Below are 12500 nucleotides of genomic sequence, written 5' to 3'. Positions count from 1 at the left end.
ATATATATATATATATATATATATATATATATATATATATGTGTGTATATATATATATATATATATATATATATATATATATATATATATATATATATATATATATATAAATATATATATATATGTATATGTATATATGCATATATATATATATATATATATATATATATATATATATATATATATATATATATATGTATATATATATATATATATATATATATATATATATATATATATATATATATATATATGTATGTATGTATGTGTGTGTGTGTGTGTGTGTGTGTGTGTGTGTGTGTGTATGCATGTGTGTGTGTATGCATGTGTGTGTGGGTGTGCGTGTGTGTGTGCGTCTCTCTCTCTATCTATATACCACACCAGGCAAGATTCTCGCTCACATCCGTCTGAAACGTAACAGAGACCACCTACTGAGGCACCAGAGGCCCGAGCAATCTGGATTCACTCCTGGTAAGTCCACAATAGACCGTATCCTTGCGCTTCGAGTCAGTGTAGAGTGCCGCCGTGAGTTCGGTTCGACCTCAAGAAGGTGTTTGATACGGTGCATCGGAAATCACTCTGGGAGATCCTGAGACTGAGAGGAAATCCAACAAGGATTATTAACTAATAGCGTCTGTATACTGGTACTGGAAGTGCCTGTCGAGCTTCTTTCCTGTTAGTTCAGAAGTGAGGCAAGGCTGTGTTCTTGCACCAACACTTTTCAACACTTGCAGGGACTGGATACTGGACAGAGCTACTGTTCAAAGTCACTGTGGAGCAACTCTGGGCAATATCAAGGCTACTGGCCTTGACTTTGCTGAATCTATCTGAGTCTTTGGAGAGGTCTCCTGGGCCCAGACCAAGATCCAAGAGTTTGGGGACTTGCTAGAACCTGGTCGGTCGGTACGTGCTTGTGGCGAGGACATTGAAGCCACAGAGAGCTTTACATACCTTGGTAGTGTAGTTCATAATTCTGGGCTGTCAGACCAAGAGGTAAGCAGACAGATTTGCCTGGCAGCAGGTGTCATGAACTCTCTCGACAAGAGTATTTGGAGATGCCAGTATCTGTGCAGAAGGATCCAGCTACGGGTTTTCAGGGCCTTGACAATGCCAGTTTTACTATACAGTAATAAAACCTGGATATTATCCTGTGTCTTGGAGGCTCTACTTGAAGCCTTTTGTAATAGGTCCTTGCGCCGGATTATGGGTTACTGTTGGCGGGACCATGTGTCTAACCAACGGCTGCACCGTGAGACTGGCACTGAACCTGTTGCCTGCACAATTGGGAATCGCCAACTCAGGCTATATGGCCACTTGGCTCGCTTTCCACAGGCTTTTCCTGCTCATCAGGTTGTCTCTGTAAGAGACAACCCTGGGTGGAGGAGGCCTGTGGGCCGACCTAAGAAGTCGTGGCTAAGGCAGATCGATCAAACCTGTCGTGAGGAGCTTGAGGAGGAGCTGGCATTGACATTGCTTTTACTTACCCGAACACGGTGTGCAATACTTTGATTAGGAATAATATAACTAGCGGTGCTCTTGATACCTCTTCAGGTATTTACACGATTCCTTGCAAGGATTGCCCGAAATTTTACATAGGCGAAACCGGCAGAACTTTTGAAGAAAGAATGATGAGCATAGACGTGATGTCAGATACGCCAGAGAATCTAATACTTGTTTTATACATACACACACACACACACACACACACACACACACACACACACACACACACACACACACACACACACACACATATATATATATATGTATATATATATATTTATATATTTATATATGTATATATATTTATATTTATATCTATCTATATCTATATCTATATCTATCTATCTATCTATCTATCTATATTTATATCTATCTATCTATCTATCTATCTATCTATCTATATATGCATTTATATATGTACAGGTATATACATAAATAATGCATAATGTATATATGATTAGATATATAAATAAACACACACACACTCAGGCACACACACACATACACATATATAGTATGCATGATGATGAGAATATGAAAAAAAGAGTAAGTGACTCTTCTTTCCCTTCAGGTGATTCTGAGCAGCCAAAAGCACATCGACAAGAGCCGGGACTACACCTTCCTGTACCCTTGGCTGGGCACCGGACTCCTCACCTCCACAGGTCGGTACCGCTGGCCCAGGGAACGCACTGTGCTTGGTTTTGTGTGAGATTTCGCGTGTTGAACCATTTTTCTAATTGATTAGATTTGATTAGGCTTCGCTTGTCCAACGTGGATTCGATTTTGCTGATTTCGCAACATTCTTTGGAGAAAATAAGACATTTAGAGAACAGGGAAAGGAAGAAATTAAGTTTTTAAACTCATTACAATAATAATAATGATGCTACTAATAATACAAAAATTATTAGTAATGATAATAAAACAGTGATGATAATGATAATGATAATAACAACAATAATAACAGTACTGTTAAGGCTAGCAATTCTAAAAGTGATACGAGTAACATCGACGCCGAGAATGCCGATAACCACATCGCTGATGATCGCTACAAGAGCAGCCAAGAACAGCAGAACTGGAAGAAACTCACCTCCGTTTTCCTTGTTTCCTCGCTTCCGTTTTCCTTTCGTTTTCCTCGCATCAATTTTCCTTCATTCTCCTCGATTCCTTTCTCCTTAATTTTTCTCGCCTGCGTTTTCCCTCCTTTTTTTCTGTCCCATTTCCTTTATTTTTTCTCTTCTCCGTTTTCCTTCATTCTCTTTGCCTCCGGCTCCCTTGATTTTTTTATCGCCTGTTTTGTCGTTTTTTTCTGCCTCCGTTTTCGTTGATTTTCCTCGCTCGCCTCCATTTTCCTTCATTCTTCTCTTCTCTGTTTTCCTACATTCTTCCCGCCTTCGTTTTCCTTCATTTTCTCTCTTTTTCCCCGCAGGCACCAAGTGGCACTCCCGCAGGAAGCTCTTGACGCCCGCCTTCCACTTCAAGATCCTGGAGGACTTCCTGGACGTCTTCAACCGCCAGAGCGCCCGGATGGCCCAGCGGCTGAGCGGAAAGGCCGACGGGAAGCCCTTCGACATCTTCCCTTACGTCACCCTCTGCGCTCTCGACATCATCTGCGGTAGGCAGTGCCTGGTGGCGCAGCCGGAGTTTAAACGCGTGTGTACAACATGTGTATGTGAGCGCATATGTATATGTATGTGTATGTTTTTTTGTTTGTGTGTGTGTATTTAAATGTGTATATGTATGTATGCGAAAGAGAGAGAGAGAGAGAGAGATAGATAGATAGATAGATAGATAGATAGAGAGAGAGAGAGAGAGAGACAGAGAGAGAGAGAGACAGAGAGAGAGACAGAGAGAGAGAGAGAAGAAAGAAGCCGAAAGGAATGAATAAAAAGACAAGGAAGATTAAAAAATTCAAAATCTAAACAGAAAAACCGCCCCATGATTCTCAACAAACGTCCACAACAGATTATCTCTCTTTGCACTAGAGAGGGTTGGTGCTAATGATATTCACAATAATGATGGTGATAATGTAGGGCAATCACAATGATAATACGAATACTAATGCTAATGATGATGATGTATAAATGATATCTGATAATAATATGATAATAGCACTACAAGAACTATCCCTACTTCTACCTGCTACCTACTACTATTAGCAACAACGATGATAGTGATAATATTCATACTCATACGGATGAAACAGCCAGATAAAAGTCCCTGTTCCCTCCCCAGAAACCGCGATGGGGAACACGGTCAACGCGCAGGACAACAGCGAATCGGAGTACGTCAAGGCTATCTACAGGTGAGGGAATCCAGTCTGAGAGCGGATGATACTTCCGCAATACAAGAAGCGGGGAAAGGGAAGTCTCGGCTTTGGTCTTTCGTTGGCATTTCGCTCTCACTCGCGTCGCAGTCATCTTTATTACGAGGTCATGTGCTTAAATACGTCAAAGGAAGGATCCAGGATGAGAGCGGATGCTTGTTCCACAATCCAAAAAAAAAAAAAAAAAAGGGAAAAGGGGGAGGGGGGTCTCCGTGTTGTTCCTTCGTTCAAGTACAGTTCGCTCTTACTCGTGTCCTTGTCATATTTGTTCCAAGGAACCGTTTGACGGCGTCTCCTCTGGTCGTCATTGGGAGTCTGGATATGATTTATCTAGTGAAAGTGAATTGGACTGTGAAGTTAATCGATACAAGATGTTTAGCTCCGTAATGACTTTACCACTGGACTGATAATAGCGATTTCCTTAGCTTATTAGATGTCAATTCAATAGCAATTTAGACATCTCAGGTGGCTGATATATTACACAGCTGTTCATCATATACACAATGAGAGAGAGAGAGAGAGAGAGGGAGAGAAAGAGAGAGAGAGAGAGAGAGAGAGAGAGAGAGAGAGAGAGAGAGAGAGAGAGAGAGAGAGAGAGAGAGAGAGAGAGAGAGAGAGAGAGAGAGAGAGAATCAATCAGCCGAAACTTCTCTTTCAGGATAGTCCACATCATCCAGATGCGGATGTCCCGGCCTTGGCTTCAGCCCAACGTGCTCTTCAAGGCGCTGGGATACGCCAAGGAGCACGACGCCTGCCTCAGGACGCTGCACGGGTTCTCGCAGGAGAACATCTCCCGGAGGCGCCAGGCCCTGCGCGACGGCCGGGGGCGCCACGCGGAGGCCGGCGCCGACGATCTGGGTCAGTGCCGGTCAGAGGCGATGGAAATGCAGTGATGTAGAGTTGATATAAGTTATTGATGCAGCTACAAACTTGAGAAAGCTTCAGGTTAAGAAATATCTTATTAAAAAAAAAAAAAAAAAAAAAAAAAAAACAGTTATGTACTAATCAAGATACTTCACTTCCAGTTACCCATTATTGAACTGGATTGATCGTCTGGGAGGTTGTAAAATGAATGAACTCAGCATAAACGATGATAATAAACGAGAGAGAGAGAGAGAGAGAGAGAGAGAGAGAGAGAGAGAGAGAGAGAGAGAGAGAGAGAGAGAGAGAGAGAGAGAGAGAGAGAGGCAGAGGAAGAGAGAGAGAGAGAGAGAGAGAGAGAGAGAGAGAGAGAGAGAGAGAGAGAGAGAGAGAGAGAGAGAGAGAGAGAGAGAGAGAGACAGACAGACAGACAGAGAGAGAGAGAAATAAACATTTCCAGTGCAGTAACTCACCGAGCTTTCCCCTCCAGGGAGGAAAACCCGCCTGGCGTTCCTGGACCTCCTGCTGGAGTACTCGGAGGACGGCGCCAAGCTCTCCGACGAGGACATCCGCGAGGAGGTGGACACCTTCATGTTCGAGGGCCACGACACCACCACCGCCGCCGTCAACTGGGCTCTCTACCTCCTCGGACACAACCCGGAGATACAGGTACAATACACGAACCAAAATTTACGTGCAATTGGCCATGAAGCAACGGTCGTACTGCGATGCCTCTCCTGTTAATACAGACCAAAGTCAGTGCAGGTTTAGGAGAGGATGATCAAGTAAACATGCATTAGATTCTCACCCTTTCCTTGTGGGTCTCTCCTCGCAGGATCGACTGCAAGAGGAACTGGACGGCATATTTGGAGACAGCGACCGTCCGATAACTATGTCTGATCTGCGGGAGATGAAGTACACAGAGAACTGCATCAAAGAGGCACTGAGAATCTACCCGTCGGTGCCAATCATTGGCAGGGAATTAAAAGAAGATATAACTGTTGGTATGTTATCTGTGAAGGGGACAATTTTCAGTGTTATTGTTGCCGTTTTCTCATCATTAGCATTAACGTTAATATCATAAACAGTAGCAATAATAATAGCATCGTAACAATATGCGTTCTTACTACTGCCACGGTCATTATGAACATTTTTCGCTCCGGAGAAATATTCCAGCGTTTGAGTGATAATTCCCTTTCTGAAAATATATTTCCTGTACTAAAGTAGCCCGATATTTCCCATTTCGAGCAGTAAAGTACTAATTCCTATACTGAGGTAACACTTTCTGCATCCCAAAGCCTTAATTATCTTCCCAACCTCCTCCAGACAGTGAATTACTAATAAACCTCAAATAAGGAATATTTCTTGCGACATTGCAATATTTGTCACTCTGAAGTATGTTTCCCACAGAAGCAACATCTCTTGCTCTGTATCACTACATCCCCGCACGGAGGTAACGTCCCCCCCACCCCCACCCAGGCAAGTACCACATCCCGGCCGGCGTGACAGCCATGATCTACGTGTACCGCCTCCACCGCGACCCCGAGCAGTTCCCGAACCCGGAGGTGTTCGACCCGGACCGCTTCCTGCCCGAGAACTGCAAGACGCGGCACCCGTACGCCTACGTCCCCTTCAGCGCCGGCCCCAGGAACTGCATCGGTGAGCGAGGGACCTGGGAGCGGGAAGGATAGGTCAGTGGTGGGATATATATATATATATATATATATATATATATATATATATATATATATATATATATATATATATGTATGTATGTATGTATGTATGTATGTATGTATGTATATATATACATATATATACATACATGTATTTGTGAGTCCATTGGATTCAGGACCACAGATATATTCTACTTTTCTTCTCGATCACCTTTATCAGTATAACCGCTTGTAATATACCATTGTTATAAACGATATGCCACATGTTTTCATTTAGAAAAGAGTAAGAAAATATATATACGTGTGTCACTAGAACTGAAGGACCTCGAACACCATGATTTTCTCTTGAATAGACTAATTTTCATCGCCATCATCATCGCTGTCGTCGTCACTTTCAATTTCCATTTCGTTGTTCACTGTTGTTATACTGTCAAAAAGGATATATGTTAATGTAGTGTATCTGCCTTGAACAAATAACGCAGTTTTACTACATTTTTGAGTCACGATACACTTATATTATCGAAGGAGAATTAAACAAATATAGGCAATTCTCAAAAAAAAGCAAGGCATGTGAGAAGATGCCAAGGTTGTACACGTGGACGGACCTTGTGCCCATGAACGCTCAGAGAGGGATTACTATGCTATTGATATTATCCTAACTTAACTAATGATTTCAGATTATCACAGAAATCTCATTCCACTTGTACTTCCAAATCAATCTGAAACATCGAGCTAGAATCATTTCACTCTGTTCAAGTTCCTCGCCTTCCTTCCAGGCCAAAAGTTCGCCCTCATGGAAGAGAAGGTCATGATCAGCCACGTCCTGAGAAAGTTCCGCGTGGAGAGTGTCACTCCGAGGAATGACCTGGAACTTGTTGGCGAAATCATTCTCCGGCCCTTCGAGGGCATTAGGGTGAAGCTGGTCCCCCGGCGCGATGCTGAGACTGCTCCCGCGATGCTCAAGTCCCAGGAGCGATGCTGAGACTGCTACTTCTTCCAGCGACATCACACTCATTTTGCTATCGATAGCTCAAGATTGCGTATTTTCACGTGCACTGTGGCTCCTTGTGTTTTGGTCCAAAACGGTCTTCTGTGCAGTGTCAATTTTAGGCCCGTTCGGCTAATCTCTTCAGTTCACACCTTGGTTAAACAGAGTTGAAAACAGCCGAGTTTTGAGTTGCAGCTCAGACACCCAGATCCACAGCCCTGTAATTGTTTCGAAGCTGCTGTCATTCAAGATTAATAGTCTCTGTCTTTGCGCTGATAAATAAAGACCCAAACCATCCTTTGTTTCTCTTGCTCTTGGGTGCGGATCATCTGTCAGAATGATATCCCTTTCTACGGAAACAATTTCCCTGAAATATTAAATGAATAATTTAATCTGAGACTCAACAATACTACTCCAAAGATTCATTTGAGTAAGAACCTGATGATAAAGTTTCCAATGCATTTTTTAAACACACAATCGAGACCTAGGGTTAACGGAAACAAATGTATTCTTTTTATGATTCTTCAATCCTTGTGGATGCAGTTGGACCATTCATTTTGCATTTACTTTCTTGATAAATTATTATGCAGTTATTCAGATAGTATAAGGAGAAACCAAGATTATCATGCAGGAAATATTTTATCACAGCGATTAATTTCCCAAATGGTCCCTGAAAACCCTGAAATCTTTAACGGTATTCTTTCTCTTTATTCTTCTTATTTTGAATCTTGATTCATAGCTCATTCATCTCTAGATCATCATCATCATAACCATCACCATCATCATCATAATCTACAGTATCATGATATCCATTTTCATTATTATCATCATTGATGATAATGTTGCATACACACGAACACACACACACACAAACGCACACATGCGTGCGCCCAAACACACAAATACATACATGTATACAGACACATACACAAACGCATACAGACACATACACAAACGCATAGACACATACACAAACGGATACAGACACACATGCATACATACACTGTGTCATGCATATAAGCATATGTGAGCCATTAGCTTAGAGCCAGGCCACGGGGCTTCCACATGGGCTCTGCGTTGCTTCTAAGATTCTCAGGTCCAGCTTGTCCTTCGGGTCACGACCGGAAACGAACACCTTCGGAGCCGCGGCAAAGAAGGGCACGACTCCTCAGGACACAGAGAGAGAACACCTGCCGGCGTCACCGTGAGCAGCGCCCCCTCGGCCCTTGGACTTCCCTGGAACTCCCTGAGCCAAAGGGGCGGGGGAGGTTGTGTTCGCGATGGCACCCGTTTTCCTCGGTATCATGTGAAGATGGATTTGGCCTCCCAGAAGGGCGGCTGCTGGAGACAGCTTGCGATTAGGAACGAGAGGGGTTCAGATCTCCTGGAAATGCAATGTATACATTCATATGATTTATACTTAATTCAGTGTGTGATATTATTATTAGATGCTGAATCAGAAGTTGAGCTTTTCTTCTCCTGACATAGTGCAAGTTTAATGGTGTAAAAGTCAGTTCATATTTCCTTTCAAATAAGGCTGAACTCTTTGAAATCCGTTTACATAATATAACGAGCTATTTTTGTTAAAAAAAAATGTTACCGCTAATATAACAGTTCTGTTCCATCACATGAACACAGTAGGAACCACTCATGAAGTAAAATTTTGATTAAAGTTACTTATAATATCCGAGGAGTTCATGGTAGTTTTAATTTGATTGTTTACCGGGAGAAATTATCTTAATCCCATTCAATCATCTGAGGTGCGATCATCACAGGAAACGACCAATCTAGTTGGGTTCCTGAAGCAAATAATTAACACACAATCTAGCTCTCTCTCTCTGTCTTTCGCTCTCACTTTGTTCTCGTGATTTAAACTGTGATAGCTAAGTCAGGGGAATTGAATCTAAGGATCTAAGACCTTAGATTTGCCTATGAAAAATTTTGCCAATTTTGGTAATGAAAAACTGTCAACTGTTTTACGACCCTGAATAGGGGCGGATCCAGGAAGTTGTGAAAAGGGCGGGGGGGGGGGGGGGGGGGGCGCAATAGGGGTGTTACGAATCAAGATGCCGAAGATTTCGGTCCTCAGGCATTCCAAGTAATTGGATTTCTATGGGTGTACTAAAAGAATTCGGTGCACTGTAAAGAGTCCTCGGTTCCCAAGGGGGCGTGGATTGAAGCTTGAGCCATAGGGACGAAAATCGTTCGAAATAAAACACTGGTCTGCCTCCATAAGGGGGGGGGGGGGGCGCCGGCTATGCTGTGTATATATTCGTAGAAATATATAGGCCTATTGAACAATGTAACTTTATGATAAACACACATCACAAAAGACGAAATATGGTAATGAGAATGAAATTCCTCAAACACGCTCACTGGTTCACAGGTACGAACATAAGTTCAGTGGAAAATTCATTTCCAGATTTTAAGAAAGTTTATTGATGCAATAAATCAATAAAATACTACATATTTCATATTCCCATATCTTGAAGCTCTCTGTCTATCAGCGCTTTCAGAGGTAAACAGGAAAGCATATAACACTGAATGCATATCGCTTATCGTATCCTGTGATGGAAAACAATTACCAGCATCACATTTTCTGTGTTATTTCAATCAAGTGAAAACAAAATGTGGCCTAAAGAGGTAGACATGAAAGACTTCAATAGAAATAGATATTACTAGGTTCAACGCATTATCTCACCACGCCAGTTCTGTGGATGATTCCAATAAGACTTATTCCGTCACGCATACTTCGTTACAAGATTCGAATTCTAACACTATTTGTTAATTCTTTTATCATTTATAAAATAATGAAAAACATCAGTGATTCTAGGCAATTTATAACTACTCATTTTACAGATTTGCAAATGTAGAGGATCTTCTGATCTTTATTTATATTTTGCATCGATTTTTGAACCAAAATTTCAATCTCTTCTTTTTTTCTTGAGCTCAAAGTTTCAGATACTATGGCTTATTTCTTATTTTGGCGCTGTGTTTGTATGCAGAAGATCAATAAAGATATGCAATACAAAGGCTATCTAATCACATCAAATAAACCTGCAAACGACGTTGGTTCAGTTTGCTGAAAAAGTGAGGACAAATATGAAAACACAAAAAGTATCTGCATATTTGTGTAGAGTACAAACACAGACCTGTATAGTTTCAGCTTTGTCACCGGTACTTTAGAGGATCTAACAAAATCCGAAGAAATGCTAAATGGGAAAAAATCTTACAAATATACTCATAATTACAAAAAAAAAAAAAGTCTCACTCCCTGTTTTGCAAGCCCAATATTCACACTGAAGAGATAATCAAAGGGGGGGGGGGGGTACCAAGCGAAACTCCTTCAAGGTCGAAAAATACAGCTAGCTTAAAATGCCAAAGTAAAATCAGTTACCTTTTCACCTTCATGTTTTCGGTCTGTAACATATCAAAAAAGAAAACAAGTAAACAAGAAAAATAGACCCAACAACTGTTTGCGTGTTCTTATCTCATCTCAAGATGTGGACCGGATTCGTCTGTCTTCCTCGTAACATTTCGTACCTGTCACTTTCCCTGATAAGAGTCTTGCCTCTGTCTCTCTCTCTCTCTCTCTCTTATTGTGTGTGTTTGTGGGGGGTATCTGTGTATGTGTGTGTTTGAATGTGCTTGTCTGTCCATATATCTGATGCGCGGATTCTTCTCTCTCCCTAAAGAAAGAAGAAGAAAAAAATGACGTTGGCAACAGAAGCATCGATAATGCGGCTACTTTGTTGATAAAAACAAAAACATCTTATAGACGATGCAAATCATGATGAGTTTGCAAATCAGTCTTATCGGGATGGTCATAACTGCCTCGGTTATATTCTATGGCTAGAAGGGATGGGGCTGCAACGACACGCGATGAGCAGATTTTCCAAAATCTACAGATCGATATATTACTAAATGACTAAATAGATAAGCCCGGAGTCTTTTGCATGTACTGAGAAATTGTACTGCGCAGAACCATCGTATCATATCAAAAGAATATTTCATAACAATATCTAGCCTCAAGTCGTTACTCTCAGTCAGAAACACGGTGATCACACGTGCGTCAGGCAACGAGATAAGGTTTATATCAACATTTCGATAAGAAATGCTTTTAAAAGCGAAAACAAGAGAGTGTAAGGTCTTTCCTTCCAGTGCTAGTAAGGGAGTTACTGCTGCAATGTTGTGGCCCAAGAACGACGCCCTTGTCTGGGGCTCGAGTGCCTTCACGTACTTTACCCTCACCGTGGCGCTGGCCCTCGGCCTGGCCTGGCTCTTACAGAGGCAACGGAAGGCAAGTCAGTCGAGTGGCGTTTCTGGAATATAGAGCGATGAGATGAGGCAGACATGTATAAAAGAAGCGACGGAAAGAGCTCTCTCTCTCTCTCTGTGGATGTGTCTTTACAAGTATAATGTGTTTCTCTCCCTCCCAGTCGTGGCTCCTCGCCAAGATCCCTGGTCCCGAAACCCATTTCCTCTTCGGTTCTCGCCGTATCAGTGGCGTTCCAGAGGGTAAGATTTTTGCTTCGTTTTTAATCTGAAATTCTAGTACATATCGCTATGAACGACGAACTCAAATGATTTACATCATATAAAAAATACCCTTTTACAGACCGCATCCAATGGCTCATCAAGACCAGCACCCTCGGGGAGGTCGTCAAATTCTGGATTGGCTTTCTCCCGACGTGCATGATCTGCAGCGCCAGAGGGGCAGAAGTGAGTGCCAGTTATCAGCCATCCCATATAATGCTTTCTGATCGAATTACGTTTATCTAAGAAGAGCATTGCTTTTATTTCAGGTTATTCTTACAAGTCAGAAGCACATCAATAAAGGCAATAATTACAATTTTCTCAAAGACTGGCTTGGCGACGGCCTTCTGACAACCACAGGTATGATTAGCCTCGTCTCATTGTCCTTCTCCCACTTCTAACCTCTCTTCTTATTCATGTGTCCACATCATCCTCGTGGAACTATTTCGATGGGAAAATGCGAGACGCATAAGAGAAGAACAAAGGCAAAGAGAATATTGTACATTGCTCTTCCTCCTCCAGGAAGCAAGTGGCACTCCCGAAGGAAGCTGCTGACCCCCGCCTTCCACTTCAAGATCCTGGAGGACTTCCTGGACGTCTTTAACGGCCAGAG

At 42.1% G+C, this 12500-nt stretch overlaps 2 protein-coding genes across 5 annotated transcripts in view; both read left to right on the top strand.

The window, feature by feature from the left end:
* Positions 1-7647, top strand: part of LOC113810566 (cytochrome P450 4C1) — a 13306-nt gene extending 5659 nt beyond the window's left edge. For 3 of the 4 annotated variants that reach the window (XM_027362191.2, XM_027362205.2, XM_027362200.2), the window contains 8 exons: positions 2075-2165; positions 2930-3115; positions 3736-3805; positions 4485-4684; positions 5178-5356; positions 5523-5691; positions 6167-6346; positions 7140-7647. In XM_027362191.2, coding sequence (XP_027217992.2) covers positions 2075-2165; positions 2930-3115; positions 3736-3805; positions 4485-4684; positions 5178-5356; positions 5523-5691; positions 6167-6346; positions 7140-7345 — 1281 coding nt within the window. In that variant the 3' untranslated portion in view covers positions 7346-7647. Of the gene's footprint in view, positions 1-2074; positions 2166-2929; positions 3116-3735; positions 3806-4484; positions 4685-5177; positions 5357-5522; positions 5692-6097; positions 6347-7139 lie in introns of those variants that run through there. The other variant, XM_027362213.2, reaches the window with a different exon arrangement.
* Positions 7648-11478: 3831 nt separating this feature from the next.
* Positions 11479-12500, top strand: part of LOC113823155 (cytochrome P450 4C1) — a 5361-nt gene continuing 4339 nt past the window's right edge. Inside the window, exons 1-5 of the mRNA XM_027375771.2 lie at positions 11479-11651; positions 11791-11869; positions 11970-12073; positions 12157-12247; positions 12410-12500. The exon at positions 12410-12500 is cut by the window's right edge and continues 95 nt beyond it. Of these exons, the coding sequence (XP_027231572.2) occupies positions 11538-11651; positions 11791-11869; positions 11970-12073; positions 12157-12247; positions 12410-12500 (479 nt within the window). The 5' untranslated portion in view covers positions 11479-11537. The remainder of the gene's footprint in view (positions 11652-11790; positions 11870-11969; positions 12074-12156; positions 12248-12409) is intronic.

Source organism: Penaeus vannamei, chromosome 10 (genome assembly GCF_042767895.1).
Source record: "Penaeus vannamei isolate JL-2024 chromosome 10, ASM4276789v1, whole genome shotgun sequence".
Classification (NCBI taxonomy): domain Eukaryota; kingdom Metazoa; phylum Arthropoda; class Malacostraca; order Decapoda; family Penaeidae; genus Penaeus; species Penaeus vannamei.
The sequence above is the reverse complement of the archived record's forward strand: the minus strand, read 5'-3'. Positions and strand labels throughout refer to the sequence as shown.